Genomic DNA, 15,199 nt, shown 5'->3' with positions numbered 1-15,199 from the left:
CGAGACGTACATCCGCCTTACACACACTGACACCATAGACAGTAAACTGACACACTAGTGCCAACATATCTGGTATGAACACTGCAACTTCGCTGACTAAGTTGATTGGAAACAGTCCGGTGCCCCATAGAAAGATATGGACAGAATAGGTAAGCGATTTTACTAATTTGCAGTCATTAAATCTACAGATGTTGTGAAAATGACCATTGCAGGTGTGTAATGTCTGAAAGCATTTTCTGATATTTTACTAGCTTGCCAGCTAGCCAGTGGCTAACAGAAATGTAACACAAAATGAATGTAACATCAGTTATCCTAGCTGTAAACATCCCTGTGTGTGGCAACCAGTGGGACGGCTTGTAGTATAAAGTGGTAGTTTTTTTAATAGCTTGGAGCAAGATGGTGTTATGGATCACGGGAAATGTCTAATCTATCTGTAGCTTTGCTGCACCATTTAAACTAATGTATGGTCTGCTTACTGATGTCGTTCTGCAGAGTTGCCTCCTCTGGGGCCTGCAGACCTGCCTCTGTCTTTGCTAGAGGTTGGATGCTCCGGGAAATTTGAACTCCTGACTCATCCTCTCCCCTCTCACCAGCCTCTACATCCACTGACCACAGTAAGCTGGTCATTTACTTCTAACTATACTTCAAAGCACTTTGTTCTCATTTTTGTATTTCTCAATCTTCAGTGTACTTCTGATTTGTTAAAAGATAACATTTGTATTGATGAGAGTGATATTTAAAATTGGACACTTTTGCTGTGTGCCAACCCCCAGCTGCCACATGGACTGCCTCCATTCACCGTGGACTTACAGGCGGAGGTGGAGAAGCGTTTTCTGAGTGACCCAGCATGGTTGCCCATCCATGACACTGATGCTGCTTTCGAGAAGTTTATCAAGTGTGTGAAAAGTTTTTTCACACAGTAAATATGGGTCTTATGATTGTATACTTGTGTAATAATGCCCTTGTCAAAACTCTGTTCTCTCTGTCGCATGTTGCATTTTCCTGTTTAATATTAGATTGACCAAGAGAGAGAAGCATTTGGATTCTCTTCTCCACTGTCCCCCCACCCCTCTGCACTCTGGTCTATCCGTGGTGAGAGATCCAACCACAGGAATGCTGCTGGACTTCACAGAGGTAGCGACTAGAAAATATGATCTTTAAAACCAAATCTCACATTTGCACAGATTTAATGTCAGCAAGGAATTACTTAAAGATATTTTCTATTGCCCTACCTCCAATTTCTCACTATTAGATTAATAAAGAAAATGTAAGTTCTAAGTTTGCAGTCAGTACATTTACACATGTTTATCTGAGATAGATAGATAAATACTTTATCCAGAGGGAAATTTGTCGCTCCTGCAGGTGCCTTTGGAGAACACAGGCCTGTCTGCCAAAAACTCACTGTCCCTGCAAAGGGCCCCAGGGCCGCCCTCAGAGAGCCTGAGAGGGAGTAACACCAACTACCCCTTTCTGCCGGGTAGGACTGGAGCACCTACACACATTTGTCTGTCTTCCCTTTGTCATCGAGACTGCTTGCTATTTTTAAACATTTCTGGGCCTTTCTCTTTTTTTATTGTTCTTTCATCCAAAAACCTTCCCTCCAATAGCTGCCATGGAGGAACTGACTTTGGAACAGATAAAGAAGAAGTCAGAGCTGGAAGAGGACATTGACTTTGAGAATGGTGGGCTACTGCTCCCTTTATCTGATATAATCTGCTTCTTCCTCAAAGTTTTATTTTTGAGTATCTCCTATATGTTCTTTGAAATGCTTATTTGTATTAGGACTGTTAAGGGGGGGAATTCATCTCAGTGAATTGTAGTATTAGACAGAAGGTCCTCTAGCACAGTGGTTCTCAACCTTTTTTCAGAGATGTACCCCCTGTAAAATATTTTTTCAGCCAAGTACCCCCTAACCGCTACACTTCAACCACGACTGTATTGTTTGAGTTTTGACAGTGATTGACAGGTGATGGTGGGTGGCATGTAACAGGTTGGGTTTTTAATATAATAAAATTGAATAGCCTACTGAAATATAAAATTAATTTTATGAACTTATATCTTCCTAAAATATATATTAAATAATTGTTTTTAAAGTATTTTTGCATGGATTCTACTTTTTAAATATGTATATTTTAAAATCTCACGTACCCCCTGGAGTGCCTTCACGTACCCCCAGGGGTACGCATACCCCCATTTGAGAACCACTGCTTTAGCATCTTCACCTGAACGACGGTGTTTAGTAAATAGCTGCCTTCTCTCCTGCCTGATTCTAAAAACAGTGTCTCCTCTTCAGATTTGCTAACAGTGCCTCCTGGGTTGAAAACAGGAATGGACTTCAGTGTTAAAGGTATGGGTCCATTTCTACTTTATCCACACAGCTCCCTCACACCACTGAAACTGAGTTGTACACATTGACACTTTGATGTTACTGCTGTATCTGCAGAGGCCAAAACAACGACGAAAGGGGAAGTGAACTTGATGTCCCTCTTGGCCACTTTTGATGACATCATTGATGCCGCTCCTGATGCAGAGGAGAAGGAGGGAAAACCAGCAAGTGCCGAGACGCCAAAACTTCCCAGAACAAACAGCCTGGAAGACCTCGGAATTAAGGAGGTATCGTAGGGGGGAAAGCTTTACTTTTAAACTGGCACACACACGTAGCATAGCTCTAGATTAACCATCAGCTAGTCAGGCTAAATCCTCATGGCAGTGTTTGATTTTGTTTTTCTTCTCAGGGTCCTGTGTCCTCTTCTCATCCTCCTGCCACCGCTGCTGGGAAGAAGGAAGGAACAAGTGAAGAGGGAGACACAAAGAAGTGGGCCATACCTGTGGACATCACCTCACCATGCGAGGACTTCTACAAACGTGTCCCTGATCCAGCTTTTAAGGTATCCATCCTGAAACTTGAAACATGGTCCCAAAGGCACTCTATGGGAAAATATGATCAAGATCATGATGTTTTTGTTATTTGTCTTATATTTATAAATTATGTTTAAGTAAAATTCTGGACAACCCTTTCACAACGTTACCCGTAAAATCAGCTGACCAGACAACTGACACCATGCTCACAAAACAATTTACATGACAATCTGGCATGTTCTGACCATCTGCCCTATTCAGCAAACACATGTATCATTTTGCCTATGCTGTCAACACAATAGCTTTGATGCCCCATAAAACCTAGAACCCTGTTGCATCTATAGTGGTATACATTGCAAGTTCAGATGCATTCAGTATACTAATGATTCCTGTCTATCCTGTATACTCATGACTCTCTACTGTAAGGCATGCCAATCAGCAGAATTTTCACTGCCTTCTCTCTCTTCCTCCTCCCGCTCGTGGTCCTGCAGTGGTCGTTTGAGCTGGACGTGTTTCAGAAGCAGGCCGTGCTCAGACTGGAGGCCCATGACTCTGTGTTTGTTGCAGCGCACACTTCAGCTGGCAAGACTGTGGTGGCAGAGTACGCTATTGCACTCTCCCAGAAACACATGACGAGGTAAGCATGTGGACATGCATGGCTGTGTTTACAGGTCTGTGTAGATGTATGTATATGTGTGTACGCAGAGTGTGTATATCCACATGTGTGTGTGTGTATATGTGTGTATATGTGTGTACACAGAGTGTGTATATCCACATGTGTGTGTGTGTATATGTGTGTATATGTGTGTACACAGAGTGTGTATATCCACATGGGTTTTCTTTCTTTTTCATAGGACAATCTACACCTCCCCCATTAAGGCCCTTTCCAATCAGAAGTTCCGGGACTTTAAGACTACGTTTGGGGATGTGGGCTTGCTGACAGGAGACGTGCAGCTCAACCCTGAGGCCTCCTGCCTTATCATGACCACCGAGATCCTCAGGTCAGTGCCGCAGCTCTGAGTCCCAGGTCTAATCTAGCCAGCCTCAGTGTCACATCACAGCATGCCACAGTAGGCATCCGCCATCGGGTTGAGCATTCATCTGGCAACCAAGGGGTTTATCCCCTACGGGCTACATATTGAAATGAACCTTAAGAAGACCGTGAGTGACAGAGCTGTGTGCTCTGTCATGGGCTCAGCTGCCAAACGATTTGTAGTAAATGTTTAAAAGTTCAGAGGCTAAAATTGATGCAAAATCAGAGGCCACAATTAAGCAGAAATGATCATAATGTCTGTAAAGATAAGTTGTATGGTGTATATGTTGTTTCCTCCCTCAGATCAATGCTTTACAATGGCTCTGAAGTTATTCGGGATTTGGAGTGGGTGATCTTTGATGAAGTTCATTACATTAATGATGCTGAGGTGAGGCTCTCATCTAAAGGAGTAATAGAATCGAAACCCAAACAATCTTAACAAATACTGCTTTTATCTAAGCATCTGAATTCTGAACACTTGGTGCAGGATGAAAAATTTGATTCATTTCTGAAAAATCTTTGTTCCTCTTTGTTCTTCTCCTCTGGGCATTCCCCTGCCTCTCTCTCTCTCTCCCTCAGAGAGGTGTGGTGTGGGAGGAAGTCCTGATCATGTTGCCAGAGCATGTAAGCATTATCCTGCTTAGTGCCACAGTTCCCAATGCATTGGAGTTCAGTGAGTGGATCGGGTAAGTCATTGCAATGTCCTTCTCTCTACCCCACTACACACTTTTCAGATGAAATTTGACAGAATGTTTGCATAGGCAGTTAAGATGAATTTATTTACTCCGAGTTAATTATAGGAACGTGACATATTACCAACCGTCACGTATGTCCAACCTCTTACGTGTATGTGTCACTTAATATTCATTTCTATACAAACCAAGACGACGGATTCCTAAAGAAACGCAAGCACCCATACCACACGTTTATCTAAATTAGCTATGTACCAAAAATTACATTTTATCGTGACTCAAAGAGCTGTAAACAGTGTTGTAAGGCTGCGTGTACAAATCCGCTTGGAGCTCCAGTGGAATTTTGAATTGCTGACGAGAATTCTCAGGCTAACCGTTGATGTGCTGTGAGAAAGGTTGGGAATAAGCACCCACCAGCCCAGCACTAAACTCTGAGCGTGGTAAACAAAATCGGATATTTCAGGCAGTAAAAGCCCCGGTAAGAACCAAACTAGATTTTGTTCAAATCTACACACCTATGGCTACTGAAAAATGTAAGGTTCATTTAGCAAATGTTATTTTGAAGTATTAAAAAACATTGTTCTTTTAGAATTATCGAATGAAATGGTTGGTAATTAGCATGTTTACGATAATGTCTACGAATGGCTCTTAAGTACACTCTCCTGTGATTCTTCTCCCCCAGGCGCCTAAAGAAGAGGCACATCTATGTCATCAGCACCCTGAAACGCCCTGTACCCCTGGAGCACTACCTCTACACAGGAAACAGCACCAAGACTCAGAAAGAGCTCTTCCTCTTGATTGATCCTGCCGGAAACTTCCTCACTAAAGGGTACAGTCTGCGCACCAGACCACACTGAGCTGGCATTACATAGAACAGAGACAGTGGCCAGGGCAGATTGACAGTTTGATGGGTAGTTGGAGACATGTGGAGTGTCTTTGTCATTTAATCCTCCCTGGATAGACATCGTGAGCCTGCTGTTCTCCTGACTGCTGGATTTCTGTTAAAGGTATTACGCAGCTGTGGATGCCAAAAAGGAGCGCACAAGCAAACACGCCCAGTCGTTTGGTACCAAGAACACATCTCAGAACACCACGCCCAACCAGGTCTCCCTCCATTCACTGCCTCTTTACACAATAATCTGTCTCAGACCTGGTTTGAGTCCCTGTGGCTCTTGATTTCATTTGAAGTCTCTGTCTCTGTGTCTGTGTGTCTGTGGGGTTGTGTGCTGGTTTGAGTTGGAGTAGAATACTCACAGTTGAAAGACTCCTTTGTGTGACTGTGGGACATCACGTTATTGTTACGTTGTAAATAACGTTGTACTCTCCTCTGCTCTGCTCCACGCAGGATAAGGCTGTGTGGCTGACGCTGCTGAACTTCCTGTCTCAGCGGCAGCAGACTCCGGTGGTAGCGTTCACGTTCTCGCGGACGCGCTGCGATGATAATGCCCGCTCACTGGGCACACTGGACCTGACCAGCGCCACGGAGAAGAGCGAGGTCCACTCGTTCTTCCAGAAGAGCATGAGTCGTCTGAGAGGAGGCGACCGGCAGCTGCCTCAGGTTGGGCTTGGGTTGAGGTGAGGTGGGGGTGGAGGGTGAGAGGTGCAGGAGGTTCCAGGCCTCTGTTGTGATCTGTTTTTCTATGACCCAAAGCTTCTTCTTTCAGAAGTCTTCTGCAGTTGAGTATTGAAGTGAAAGTACAGTAACATTTATTAACAACTGATGATGGAGGATGATGGATGAGGAACTTTTGCTGTATGAAGGTTAAGGACCTGCTTTGGTTTGTTTGCCTGTTTCTGGACTCTGTGGAGGCTTTTGAAGATGGCTGATGGCTGTTGATGATTGCTTTTTAGATCCTGTCGATGAGGGACTTGCTGAAAAGGGGCATTGGTGTTCATCACAGTGGCATCCTGCCAATCCTGAAGGAGGTCATTGAGATGCTCTTCTCACGTGGGCTTGTAAAGGTGAGCCATTTGATCAAACTCTTCCTAAAGTTTACTGACTAGTAATGGCGATCTGTTGTTGGATCTAATCCACACACACACACACACACACACACACACACATACAACACACACATACAACACACACATACAACACACACATACAACACACACACACACACAGGTTCTGTTTGCTACAGAGACCTTTGCCATGGGGGTGAATATGCCGGCCAGGACAGTGGTTTTTGACTCCATCCGCAAACATGATGGCACCGGATTTAGGAATCTGCTGCCCGGTAAGAGATCTAGACACACAATGACTGTCTTGTTTTTGGTTTGGATCTCTGATGAGTAAATGCATGGAAATTATATTTGCTGATATGGATAAAAGATGGTTTGCAAACCATCTTTATGGCCTGTATATATAATATAGACCTACATGTTGAATAGACAATGGTGAATGGGTTGGCTGCTTGAGTCTATGTGTCTGTTCAGCTCATAACTGTTGTGGCCCCACTTTAGCAGAGTCTACATGATGATTTCATGTTTTGCTTGATTATGAAATGGAACACTTGAAATGAAATGATTCATAAACAAGTATTAGTCACCCTTTGAGATGCTAAAAGCAGTTTTTGGGAGCTAGCTGGGAGATGCCTTTGTGATAGGAACGGTGAGGTGTGCGCTGAAGGGCCAGGTGTTTGGCTCATGATGAATGATGTGGGATGGGTCCTATCTGCCATGGTGCTGTCTGCTTTCAGCTCAATGTGTCACACAGAAGAGGCCTTTGATGGCTTTCTGATGCAATCACAGATCCATGTAATTAGGTTTGCTGTGTGTCACTGTGTGCTTGTGAGCTATGTGTTTGTTTGTGTCTGCTTTTATTTCTCTGAACAATGGAGTTTGTCTGCATTTGTGTATGAGTGTGTGTTCAATTATGGAGTGATAAAGGTGTTTTCTACGTGTGCCTGTGTGTGTGTGCGTGCGTGCGTGTGTGCGTGCGTGTGTGTTTTACCCTGGTCTGTCTGACTGCAGGTGAGTATATTCAGATGGCTGGCCGTGCAGGTAGGAGGGGTCTGGACGCCACAGGCACGGTCATCATCCTGTGTAAGACTGGTGTTCACGACATGGGAGATCTCCACGTCATGATGCTGGTTAGTCCACAGCTGCACAGTCTTTCTGTCCTGATCACAATCACAGGCACCGTTCCACTACATCACACAGTTTTTGTGTTTTCATCCAAAACTAGATCGATTCATACATCCCATTTTGTGTTGATGTAATTCTGTATGGCCCTAATGTTTTGCTAGTATGATCAGCCTATCTTAAAACTCTGTGAGTGCTCTAGGTACCTGTAGCTGTAGCTCTCAGCACAAAGCACTCTCTGTCACTCTTCACACCCATGACCAGCTTGCTGTGCCACTAGCTTCATTAACCAGCTCACTTTCACATTAGTCTGCCCAACAGTGTGAGTGCTTGGCTTTTCAATGGGCTTCATTTGACACTTCATTTCATCTGAGAGAGCGCTGCTATAAATAGATCCCATATGAAGACACGGGCAACCTGTGCAGGCTACAAGCTGACTGACTGCACTGTTGGCAAACATTAGTTCAGATCTTCAGTACAAAATAAGCTTGTGTATGCTACTGTCATCATGAATCATGCTGAATCTGATGGTAGCTCTGAACACAGTTCTCATTATTAATGATTCCAGTGTAGGCGTCAATAGAAGCCAAATCAAATTCTGAAGCCCTTTACTTTTAGTCTGCCTGTTTGGGATCTGGCTGTCTTATCTCTTGTTAGTGTCACAATTATGTAATATTCTTACATGGATGCTCAGGTGGGTGCTGCACATTGATAGTTGTGTACATGAGCCCCCACCCCACCCCAGCCCTCACTGTACAGCGCTTTGGGTGTCTAGAAAGCATTATATAAGTGTTTTGTGTAGTTACATTTATTTACACTTGCTCACCTCCCTTGTATATTCAATATTGTATCTTGGCACACACATTCTTGACTCCATAACAAAGTTACATAGAGGGTTGGTTAAAGAGAGTACAGTTACCATGACAACACGAGGAGCAGCCATGTCAGTAGCAAAAGAGCGGCTGGCTGGGTTGAGGATGAGGCTCGTGTGTCTGAGGTGTCCTGCTTCCTCAGGGCAAGCCCACCGTCCTGCAGTCTCAGTTCCGCCTCACCTACACCATGATCCTCAACCTGCTGCGCGTGGAGGCCCTGCGGGTCACTGACATGATGAGACGCAGCTTCTCCGAGAGCCACCGGGACACTCAGGTACTATTCCCATGAGCCCCTTTACACGGACATGTTACTCCATCTATCTATCTATCTATCTATCTATATCTATCTATCTATCTATTTTGGTATGTCTCTCTGTCCACCTCAGGCTCAGGAGAAGAGGATCTCTCAGCTGAAAAAGACTCTCTCCGCTCTCCCTCCTATGGACACAGAGGGTCAGCTGTCTGACCTGCTCTCCTACTACCACACCATCACTGAGCTACGCATCACCAGTCAGGCTCTGCAGGTACATGCCGCGCGCACGCGCGCCGCGCGCGCACATCGCGCCTGCGCGCCGCGCCGCACACGCGCCGCCTTACGCACACACACACACGTTTGTGTGCTTTACTTTACTTTACTCCCCTCACCCTAGGAGCATACATGTGTATCCCTGTAATCATGCCCTTTGTAGACCATGAAACATCACACTGGATTTCCTCTCTCTTCTTCTTCAGCAAGCAGTGATGGATTCAGTGTCCGGCCTCAAAGCTCTCTCTGTAGGACGGGTTGTCATCATCAGCAACTCCCAGCACCACAACGCCCTTGGTGTCATCCTACAAGTGAGAAGACAGAAAACATACAGTACATATGGCATATGGCCTGACCTGTGGATCATCCCTCTCCCTCATCCCTCTCCCTCATGCTATCGTGTGTGTGTGTGTGTGTGTGTCTGTAAGGTGTCTAATGATGCAGTCAATCGCACCTTCACCACCCTCATCATCTGTGAGAAAGGCAACGAGGAGCCTGGAGGAGACACCCAGAACAACAGCAGCCTGACTCACCTCTACAGTACAACACTCTTCACACCAGAGGGTCAGTCACACACACACACACACCTTTACACACACACACACACACCTTAGCACACACACACACACACACACACACACACACACACACACACACACACACACACACACACACACACACACACACATCCTCTCTCTTCTTCTTCAGCAAGCAGTGATGGATTCAGTGTCCGGCCTCAAAGCTCTCTCTGTAGGACGGGTTGTCATCATCAGCAACTCCCAGCACCACAACGCCCTTGGTGTCATCCTACAAGTGAGAAGACAGAAAACATACAGTACATATGGCATATGGCCTGACCTGTGGATCATCCCTCTCCCTCATCCCTCTCCCTCATGCTATCGTGTGTGTGTGTGTGTGTGTGTGTGTGTGTGTGTGTGTGTGTGTGTGTGTGTGTGTGTCTCTGTAAGGTGTCTAATGATGCAGTCAATCGCACCTTCACCACCCTCATCATCTGTGAGAAAGGCAACGAGGAGCCTGGAGGAGACACCCAGAACAACAGCAGCCTGACTCACCTCTACAGTACAACACTCTTCACACCAGAGGGTCAGTCACACACACACACACACCTTTACACACACACACACACCTTCGCACACACACACACACACACACACACACACACACACACACACACACACCTTTACACACACACACACACACACACACAGAGCAATGAAGCATCAGATGAGTATAAAAAGCACGTATGAATTGTGCAGCTGTCCAAAAGTGCAGCCCTCTGTCTGACCTCACACCTCACCTCACCTCACCCCTCACCCCTCATCCCTCACCTCACACCTGCTTGTGGGTTTGTTGTCTGCAGGCCCCTGCAGTCACACGGTGCAGAAGCTGAAGTCGCAGGACATCTCAGCCATCACAGTCAAGACCCTTAAGGTGATTCCTGAGCGGATCATTGACAACTACTACAAGAGACAGCAGCCGCGCTTCAGGTGTGTGCTCTTGTGCTTGTGTGTATGTTATTAGGGGTATAGAAACACATTAAATACGTAGGTCAATCTATAGCATAGATTAGCGAATGTTACAGTCAATCATAATCAAATAGCAATAACAGCTAGTGAGTTGCTTTTGCCCTCCAAAACATCCTCATTACTTGTTCTAAGTACAAGAGCTAAGAATGCAAACATTGTTATAGCTTTGTTAGCATTGTTATAAAATCAGCTTTAGAATCAGAATCGGAATCTTTAAGGTCAACACAAACATGGATTTTGGCTCCAGTTCAGTCCAGTTTGGCTCTGAAGCAATTTACAGGTTATTTACAGAGAATATATAGGAAATATGACGCACCATTAAAAGCAAACAGTAAGGATGGAGTGCACATATCAGTCACAGCACATGCAATAACATGTGCTCTTGTGTGGGAATGCAGTGGTGGAGTAGTGTTGCACTTCTGGCATTTCATTGTCTCTGTGCTTGTACTCTGCACAATGACAATAAAGTTGAATCTAATCTAATCTAATCTAATCTAATCTATTATGCATCCTATACAAAATGGAGGAAAGTAAACCAATGTGAAAATGAAACAAAAGTACAGTGTCAGAAGAGCATGTGTGTTCCAGCTGTGGTGTGACCGCTGTGTTCTACAGTATTTAGTTCTCAAGCATATTTGAATATACAGATGTTTGACATGGTGTGATGCAGTTGTAAGTGTTGTGTTGATGTTGTGATGTCCATGAGTGTGTGTTCACTACCGTGTGAGCGTTACTGTACCTGTCCCCTTTATCTGCAGAATGGACCCTCCAGGTCAGGCTATATCGACAGCAACACAAGAGCTACTGCGATTGGCCGAGTCCAACCCCAACGGCATTACGACCCTTGACCCTGTGAATGACCTGCACCTGAAGGGCGTGGAGGTGGTGGAGGGGGTGATGAGGCAGCGCGTGTTGCTGGAATGCCTCAAAGACTTCAAGTGCATCCACTCACCCACCTTCTCCGAGCAGGTCTGCTCCCCACGCCCTCTCCTGTACCGCACCTCCTCTTCTCCCCTCTGCTCCCCACGCCCCCTTCTGTACAGCACCTCCTCTCCTCCCCTCTGCTCCTCCTCTCTTACTTCTCTTATCTCCTCGTTTTCAAACCAGTCAGCGCTCCTCTTTATACATCATCAGCCCCCTGCTTCCTGTCCAACACCCTCCCATCCTTTTCCTCCTCTCTCATCTCCATGGTCCCCACATCCTGCCTCCTCCTCCTCATGCCTCCACCACTTCTCTCCTTCTCTCCACCACTTCTCTCCTTCCCTCCACCTCCTCTCTCCTTCCCTCCCTCCTGCTGTTCTTCTCATCACTGCTGTGATCTGTGTCTTCCCCTCTCAATCTTCAGCTCTCTATATCTCATCTACGTCTCCATTAAACCCAGTGCAAAGGATAAAGGTGTTTCTCATTTAGGCCAGGCCTATATTTAACAGTAAACAGTATAACAGTAAACAGTTATCTAATTTGTGGCTGTCTAGTTCAATTCATTTGATTATTTACAATATGCCCTTGGAAAATGGCTTACAGAATCACTTACTTAATTTACAAACACTATCAAATGCCTTCAACCTTCTGAATCATTGATTTATGTAATTTTGCAATGAAATGGAAAAAATGGTAGCTGGAAATGAGTGTCTGAGTAGTATGTTAAGGATCTCAGATGAATTGTCTGAAGTAATTGTGATAGTCTAGATTATTTGTATCAATGTATGATTATGCATGTGTTTGTGTAGCTCTGCATTAAACATGTGTTGATGGCTACTCCATAATAGAGGACAGGATGGCAGGCCTTCAGCCAGAGAGATATTCCCCTGGCAACTGGCACAGCTGGCACAACGGGCACAGCGGCTTCAGCACAGGAAGCAGGAGATACGAAAGAGCCATCTCATTAGAGCTCATTAATCACCACACACGCACACACCACACATATCCTGCCTCTCCGTTACCATTGCCATGCCAACTAAGTGGCAAGATTATGCCTGTCAAGACTGTTTGTATGGCCACAGTGTTGGAATGCATGGTGCAAACAGAACTGAGAGTTAGATTGGCATTGCAATTGGCTCGTCTCTCTCTTTCTTCTCTTAACTGTTACGTCTCTGTTTTTTTTTTTTTTCTCGTCAAGCCACACTACTTCCCTGTCAGCCAAAATACCATCTCATGACCTTTTTTTTCATGATTTATTTTTTGTTTCTTTCATTCCGTCTGTCTCTTCCTCTCTTAGTTTACGCGTGTCCAGGAGAGGATGCAGGTTCAGGAGGAGATGGATAAACTACTGTTCCTTGTGTCTGATCAGTCGCTCTCCCTTCTGCCAGAGTACTACCAGAGAATTAAGGTTTGTTTGATGCCATAACACTAGACCAAAGATTCATGCCAGCATAGATAGATGGATGGATGACAATTGATATGGTAGAAGATGGTATGTGATCATAATGATGACTGATGGTAGATGATGGTATGTGATCATTATGACTGTGATGGTAGATGATAATGATGGTATGTGATCATTATGATGACTGATGGTATATGATCATAATGATGAATGTGATGGTAGATGATTATGGTATATGATCATTATGATGAATGTGATGGTAGATGATTATGGTATATGATCATTATGATGAATGTGATGGTAGATGATTATGGTATATGATCATTATGATGACTGTGATGGTAGATGATGATGGTATTTGATCATAATGATGACTATGATGGTAGATGATGGTATGTGATCATAATGATGACTGTGATGGTAGATTATGATGGTATGTGATCATAATGATGACTGTGATGGTAGATGATGATGGTATGTGATCATTTATTTATTTATTTTATTTCATATTTATTATACAGGAAAGTATTAAAAGTAACAAAGTTACAGTTTAAAACGGGCCTGACTCAGTAAAAAAACTGATTTCCAGCAGGTTCCTGTTCTGCAGCACATATAACAAGTAACAGGGACAGGGCGCATCACACATCACATTTACATACAACACAAAGCAAACATATAGACATTAGACTTAGCACAGACAGTGATAGATAGAGGTCAGTGTTTGCAAGTGTATGTATTAAGGAGTGGCAGTTTATAGTTTTTTTTAAATTGTGTGCTGGATTGTAATTCTCTGATGTGTTGAGGAATGCCATTCCAAACTCTGGTAGCCGTATGTATGAAGGACCTGGCCAAAGCCATTGTTGTATGAGGGCACTGGGTGGAGGGCCGTGGAGACTGACCTAGTTACACGCACTTGAGGCATGTTATGTGTTGATAAGAGAGAGATGAGTGTTTGTGAAGTGCTGTGTTGGAGTTGAAAATAAAAAGAAATAGCATGACTGTAGATAAAATTCCGAAAAGACAGAGCATGTGATTGAGTGAGCGCAGTGCAGTGGTGTGTTTGGGAAGATTACTGTGGATTTTCAAAGCTCGGTAATATAACCGTGCGATGGGTTCAGTAACTTCCTTTGTGGTGAGGGACCATATTGGTAGACACTATGATATGGTTAAGAATATGATTGCTTGCAGATAGGTTTTGGAGACAGTAGAGGATAGGTATCTGATCTTGTTGTATACATATAGATTCTGATTTAACTTTTTAGCTAGCTTGGAAGCGTGTTAACGGTATGTAAGGTGTGAGTCAAGTAGTACTCCCAAATACTTATATGATTTGGTGATGACAAGAGTTTGATTTGAAAAGATTACAGGACTAGTGATGGATAGATGCTTTCTGGGTGAGTGGAAATACATGCATTCAGATTTTTTAACATTGATGGTTAAGTGATTGTCATTCAACCGCTTATGTACAAATTGAAGGTCAGATGACAGTTTGGAGTTCATCATATCAGAGTTGGGGTCAGATAGAAAGAGCACAGTGTCATCAGCATACATTAGGCATTTAGAGTATTTACACACAGCTGGGAGATCATTAATATATAGAAGAAAGAGTAAAGGCCCCAGAATGCTTTCCTGTGGGACACCCATACCACATCCCAAGGGCTGAGATATTGCATGGTCAATTTTGACAACTTGTGATCTATCAGTTAAATAAGAAGATAATAAAATCAGGTGGTCTACTGATGATCGATCAAAATTGCTCCAGTAATGTGTCTTCTGTTGAGAGAGTTACGAATTTCCTCAGTGAAAAGTAGTAAGGCAGACATGGTGGACCGTTTTGCACGGAAACCATGTTGGCAGTCACTTAGCCTGTTACTGTTTTCTAAATAATGGCTTAATTGATTGTACAACGTTTTTTCAAGCAGCTTGGACATTGTTGGGAGTATAGCTATAGGTCTATAGTTAGAGACCAGATAAGGGTTGTCGGCTTTATAAATCGGTGTGATTTGGGCTGTTTTCCAGCTGGAGGGGAAAACGGACAGCCTGATACAGAGATTAATTAAGTGATGAAGAAGAGGTATAAGGCTGTTAGCATGAGTCTTCAAAAACACAGTATTTAAGCCATAGCTATCCCGGCTGTTGGAGTTTTTTAGAGTGTTCACATTCTTTATGAGATCATCTTGTGTGATCTCAAAGAAAGAAAACATATCAGTTGTTGAGGATAGGAGGGGAAGGGAATGGGAAATGGGAAACACAGATGCTA

The 15,199-nt window shown here is 44.1% G+C and overlaps 1 protein-coding gene across 1 annotated transcript in view; it reads left to right on the top strand.

Annotated features, from left to right (window-relative positions):
• Positions 1-19: 19 nt before the first annotated feature.
• The window catches only part of skiv2l (SKI2 homolog, superkiller viralicidic activity 2-like), an 18,311-nt gene continuing 3,131 nt past the window's right edge, over positions 20-15,199 (top strand). The window contains exons 1-26 of the mRNA XM_048229197.1: positions 20-149; positions 493-614; positions 774-895; positions 1,017-1,134; positions 1,363-1,477; positions 1,608-1,682; positions 2,294-2,347; positions 2,444-2,613; positions 2,736-2,888; positions 3,351-3,496; positions 3,714-3,860; positions 4,196-4,280; positions 4,472-4,578; positions 5,267-5,413; positions 5,592-5,688; positions 5,930-6,142; positions 6,436-6,546; positions 6,710-6,821; positions 7,558-7,676; positions 8,683-8,814; positions 8,927-9,064; positions 9,273-9,377; positions 9,495-9,630; positions 10,448-10,574; positions 11,372-11,582; positions 12,832-12,942. Coding sequence (XP_048085154.1) covers positions 137-149; positions 493-614; positions 774-895; positions 1,017-1,134; positions 1,363-1,477; positions 1,608-1,682; positions 2,294-2,347; positions 2,444-2,613; positions 2,736-2,888; positions 3,351-3,496; positions 3,714-3,860; positions 4,196-4,280; positions 4,472-4,578; positions 5,267-5,413; positions 5,592-5,688; positions 5,930-6,142; positions 6,436-6,546; positions 6,710-6,821; positions 7,558-7,676; positions 8,683-8,814; positions 8,927-9,064; positions 9,273-9,377; positions 9,495-9,630; positions 10,448-10,574; positions 11,372-11,582; positions 12,832-12,942 — 3,186 coding nt within the window. The 5' untranslated portion in view covers positions 20-136. The remainder of the gene's footprint in view (positions 150-492; positions 615-773; positions 896-1,016; positions 1,135-1,362; positions 1,478-1,607; positions 1,683-2,293; positions 2,348-2,443; positions 2,614-2,735; positions 2,889-3,350; positions 3,497-3,713; positions 3,861-4,195; positions 4,281-4,471; positions 4,579-5,266; positions 5,414-5,591; positions 5,689-5,929; positions 6,143-6,435; positions 6,547-6,709; positions 6,822-7,557; positions 7,677-8,682; positions 8,815-8,926; positions 9,065-9,272; positions 9,378-9,494; positions 9,631-10,447; positions 10,575-11,371; positions 11,583-12,831; positions 12,943-15,199) is intronic.

This window comes from Alosa alosa, chromosome 20 (genome assembly GCF_017589495.1).
Source record: "Alosa alosa isolate M-15738 ecotype Scorff River chromosome 20, AALO_Geno_1.1, whole genome shotgun sequence".
Classification (NCBI taxonomy): Eukaryota; Metazoa; Chordata; class Actinopteri; order Clupeiformes; family Clupeidae; genus Alosa; species Alosa alosa.
This window is presented reverse-complemented; position numbering and strand designations above follow the sequence as displayed.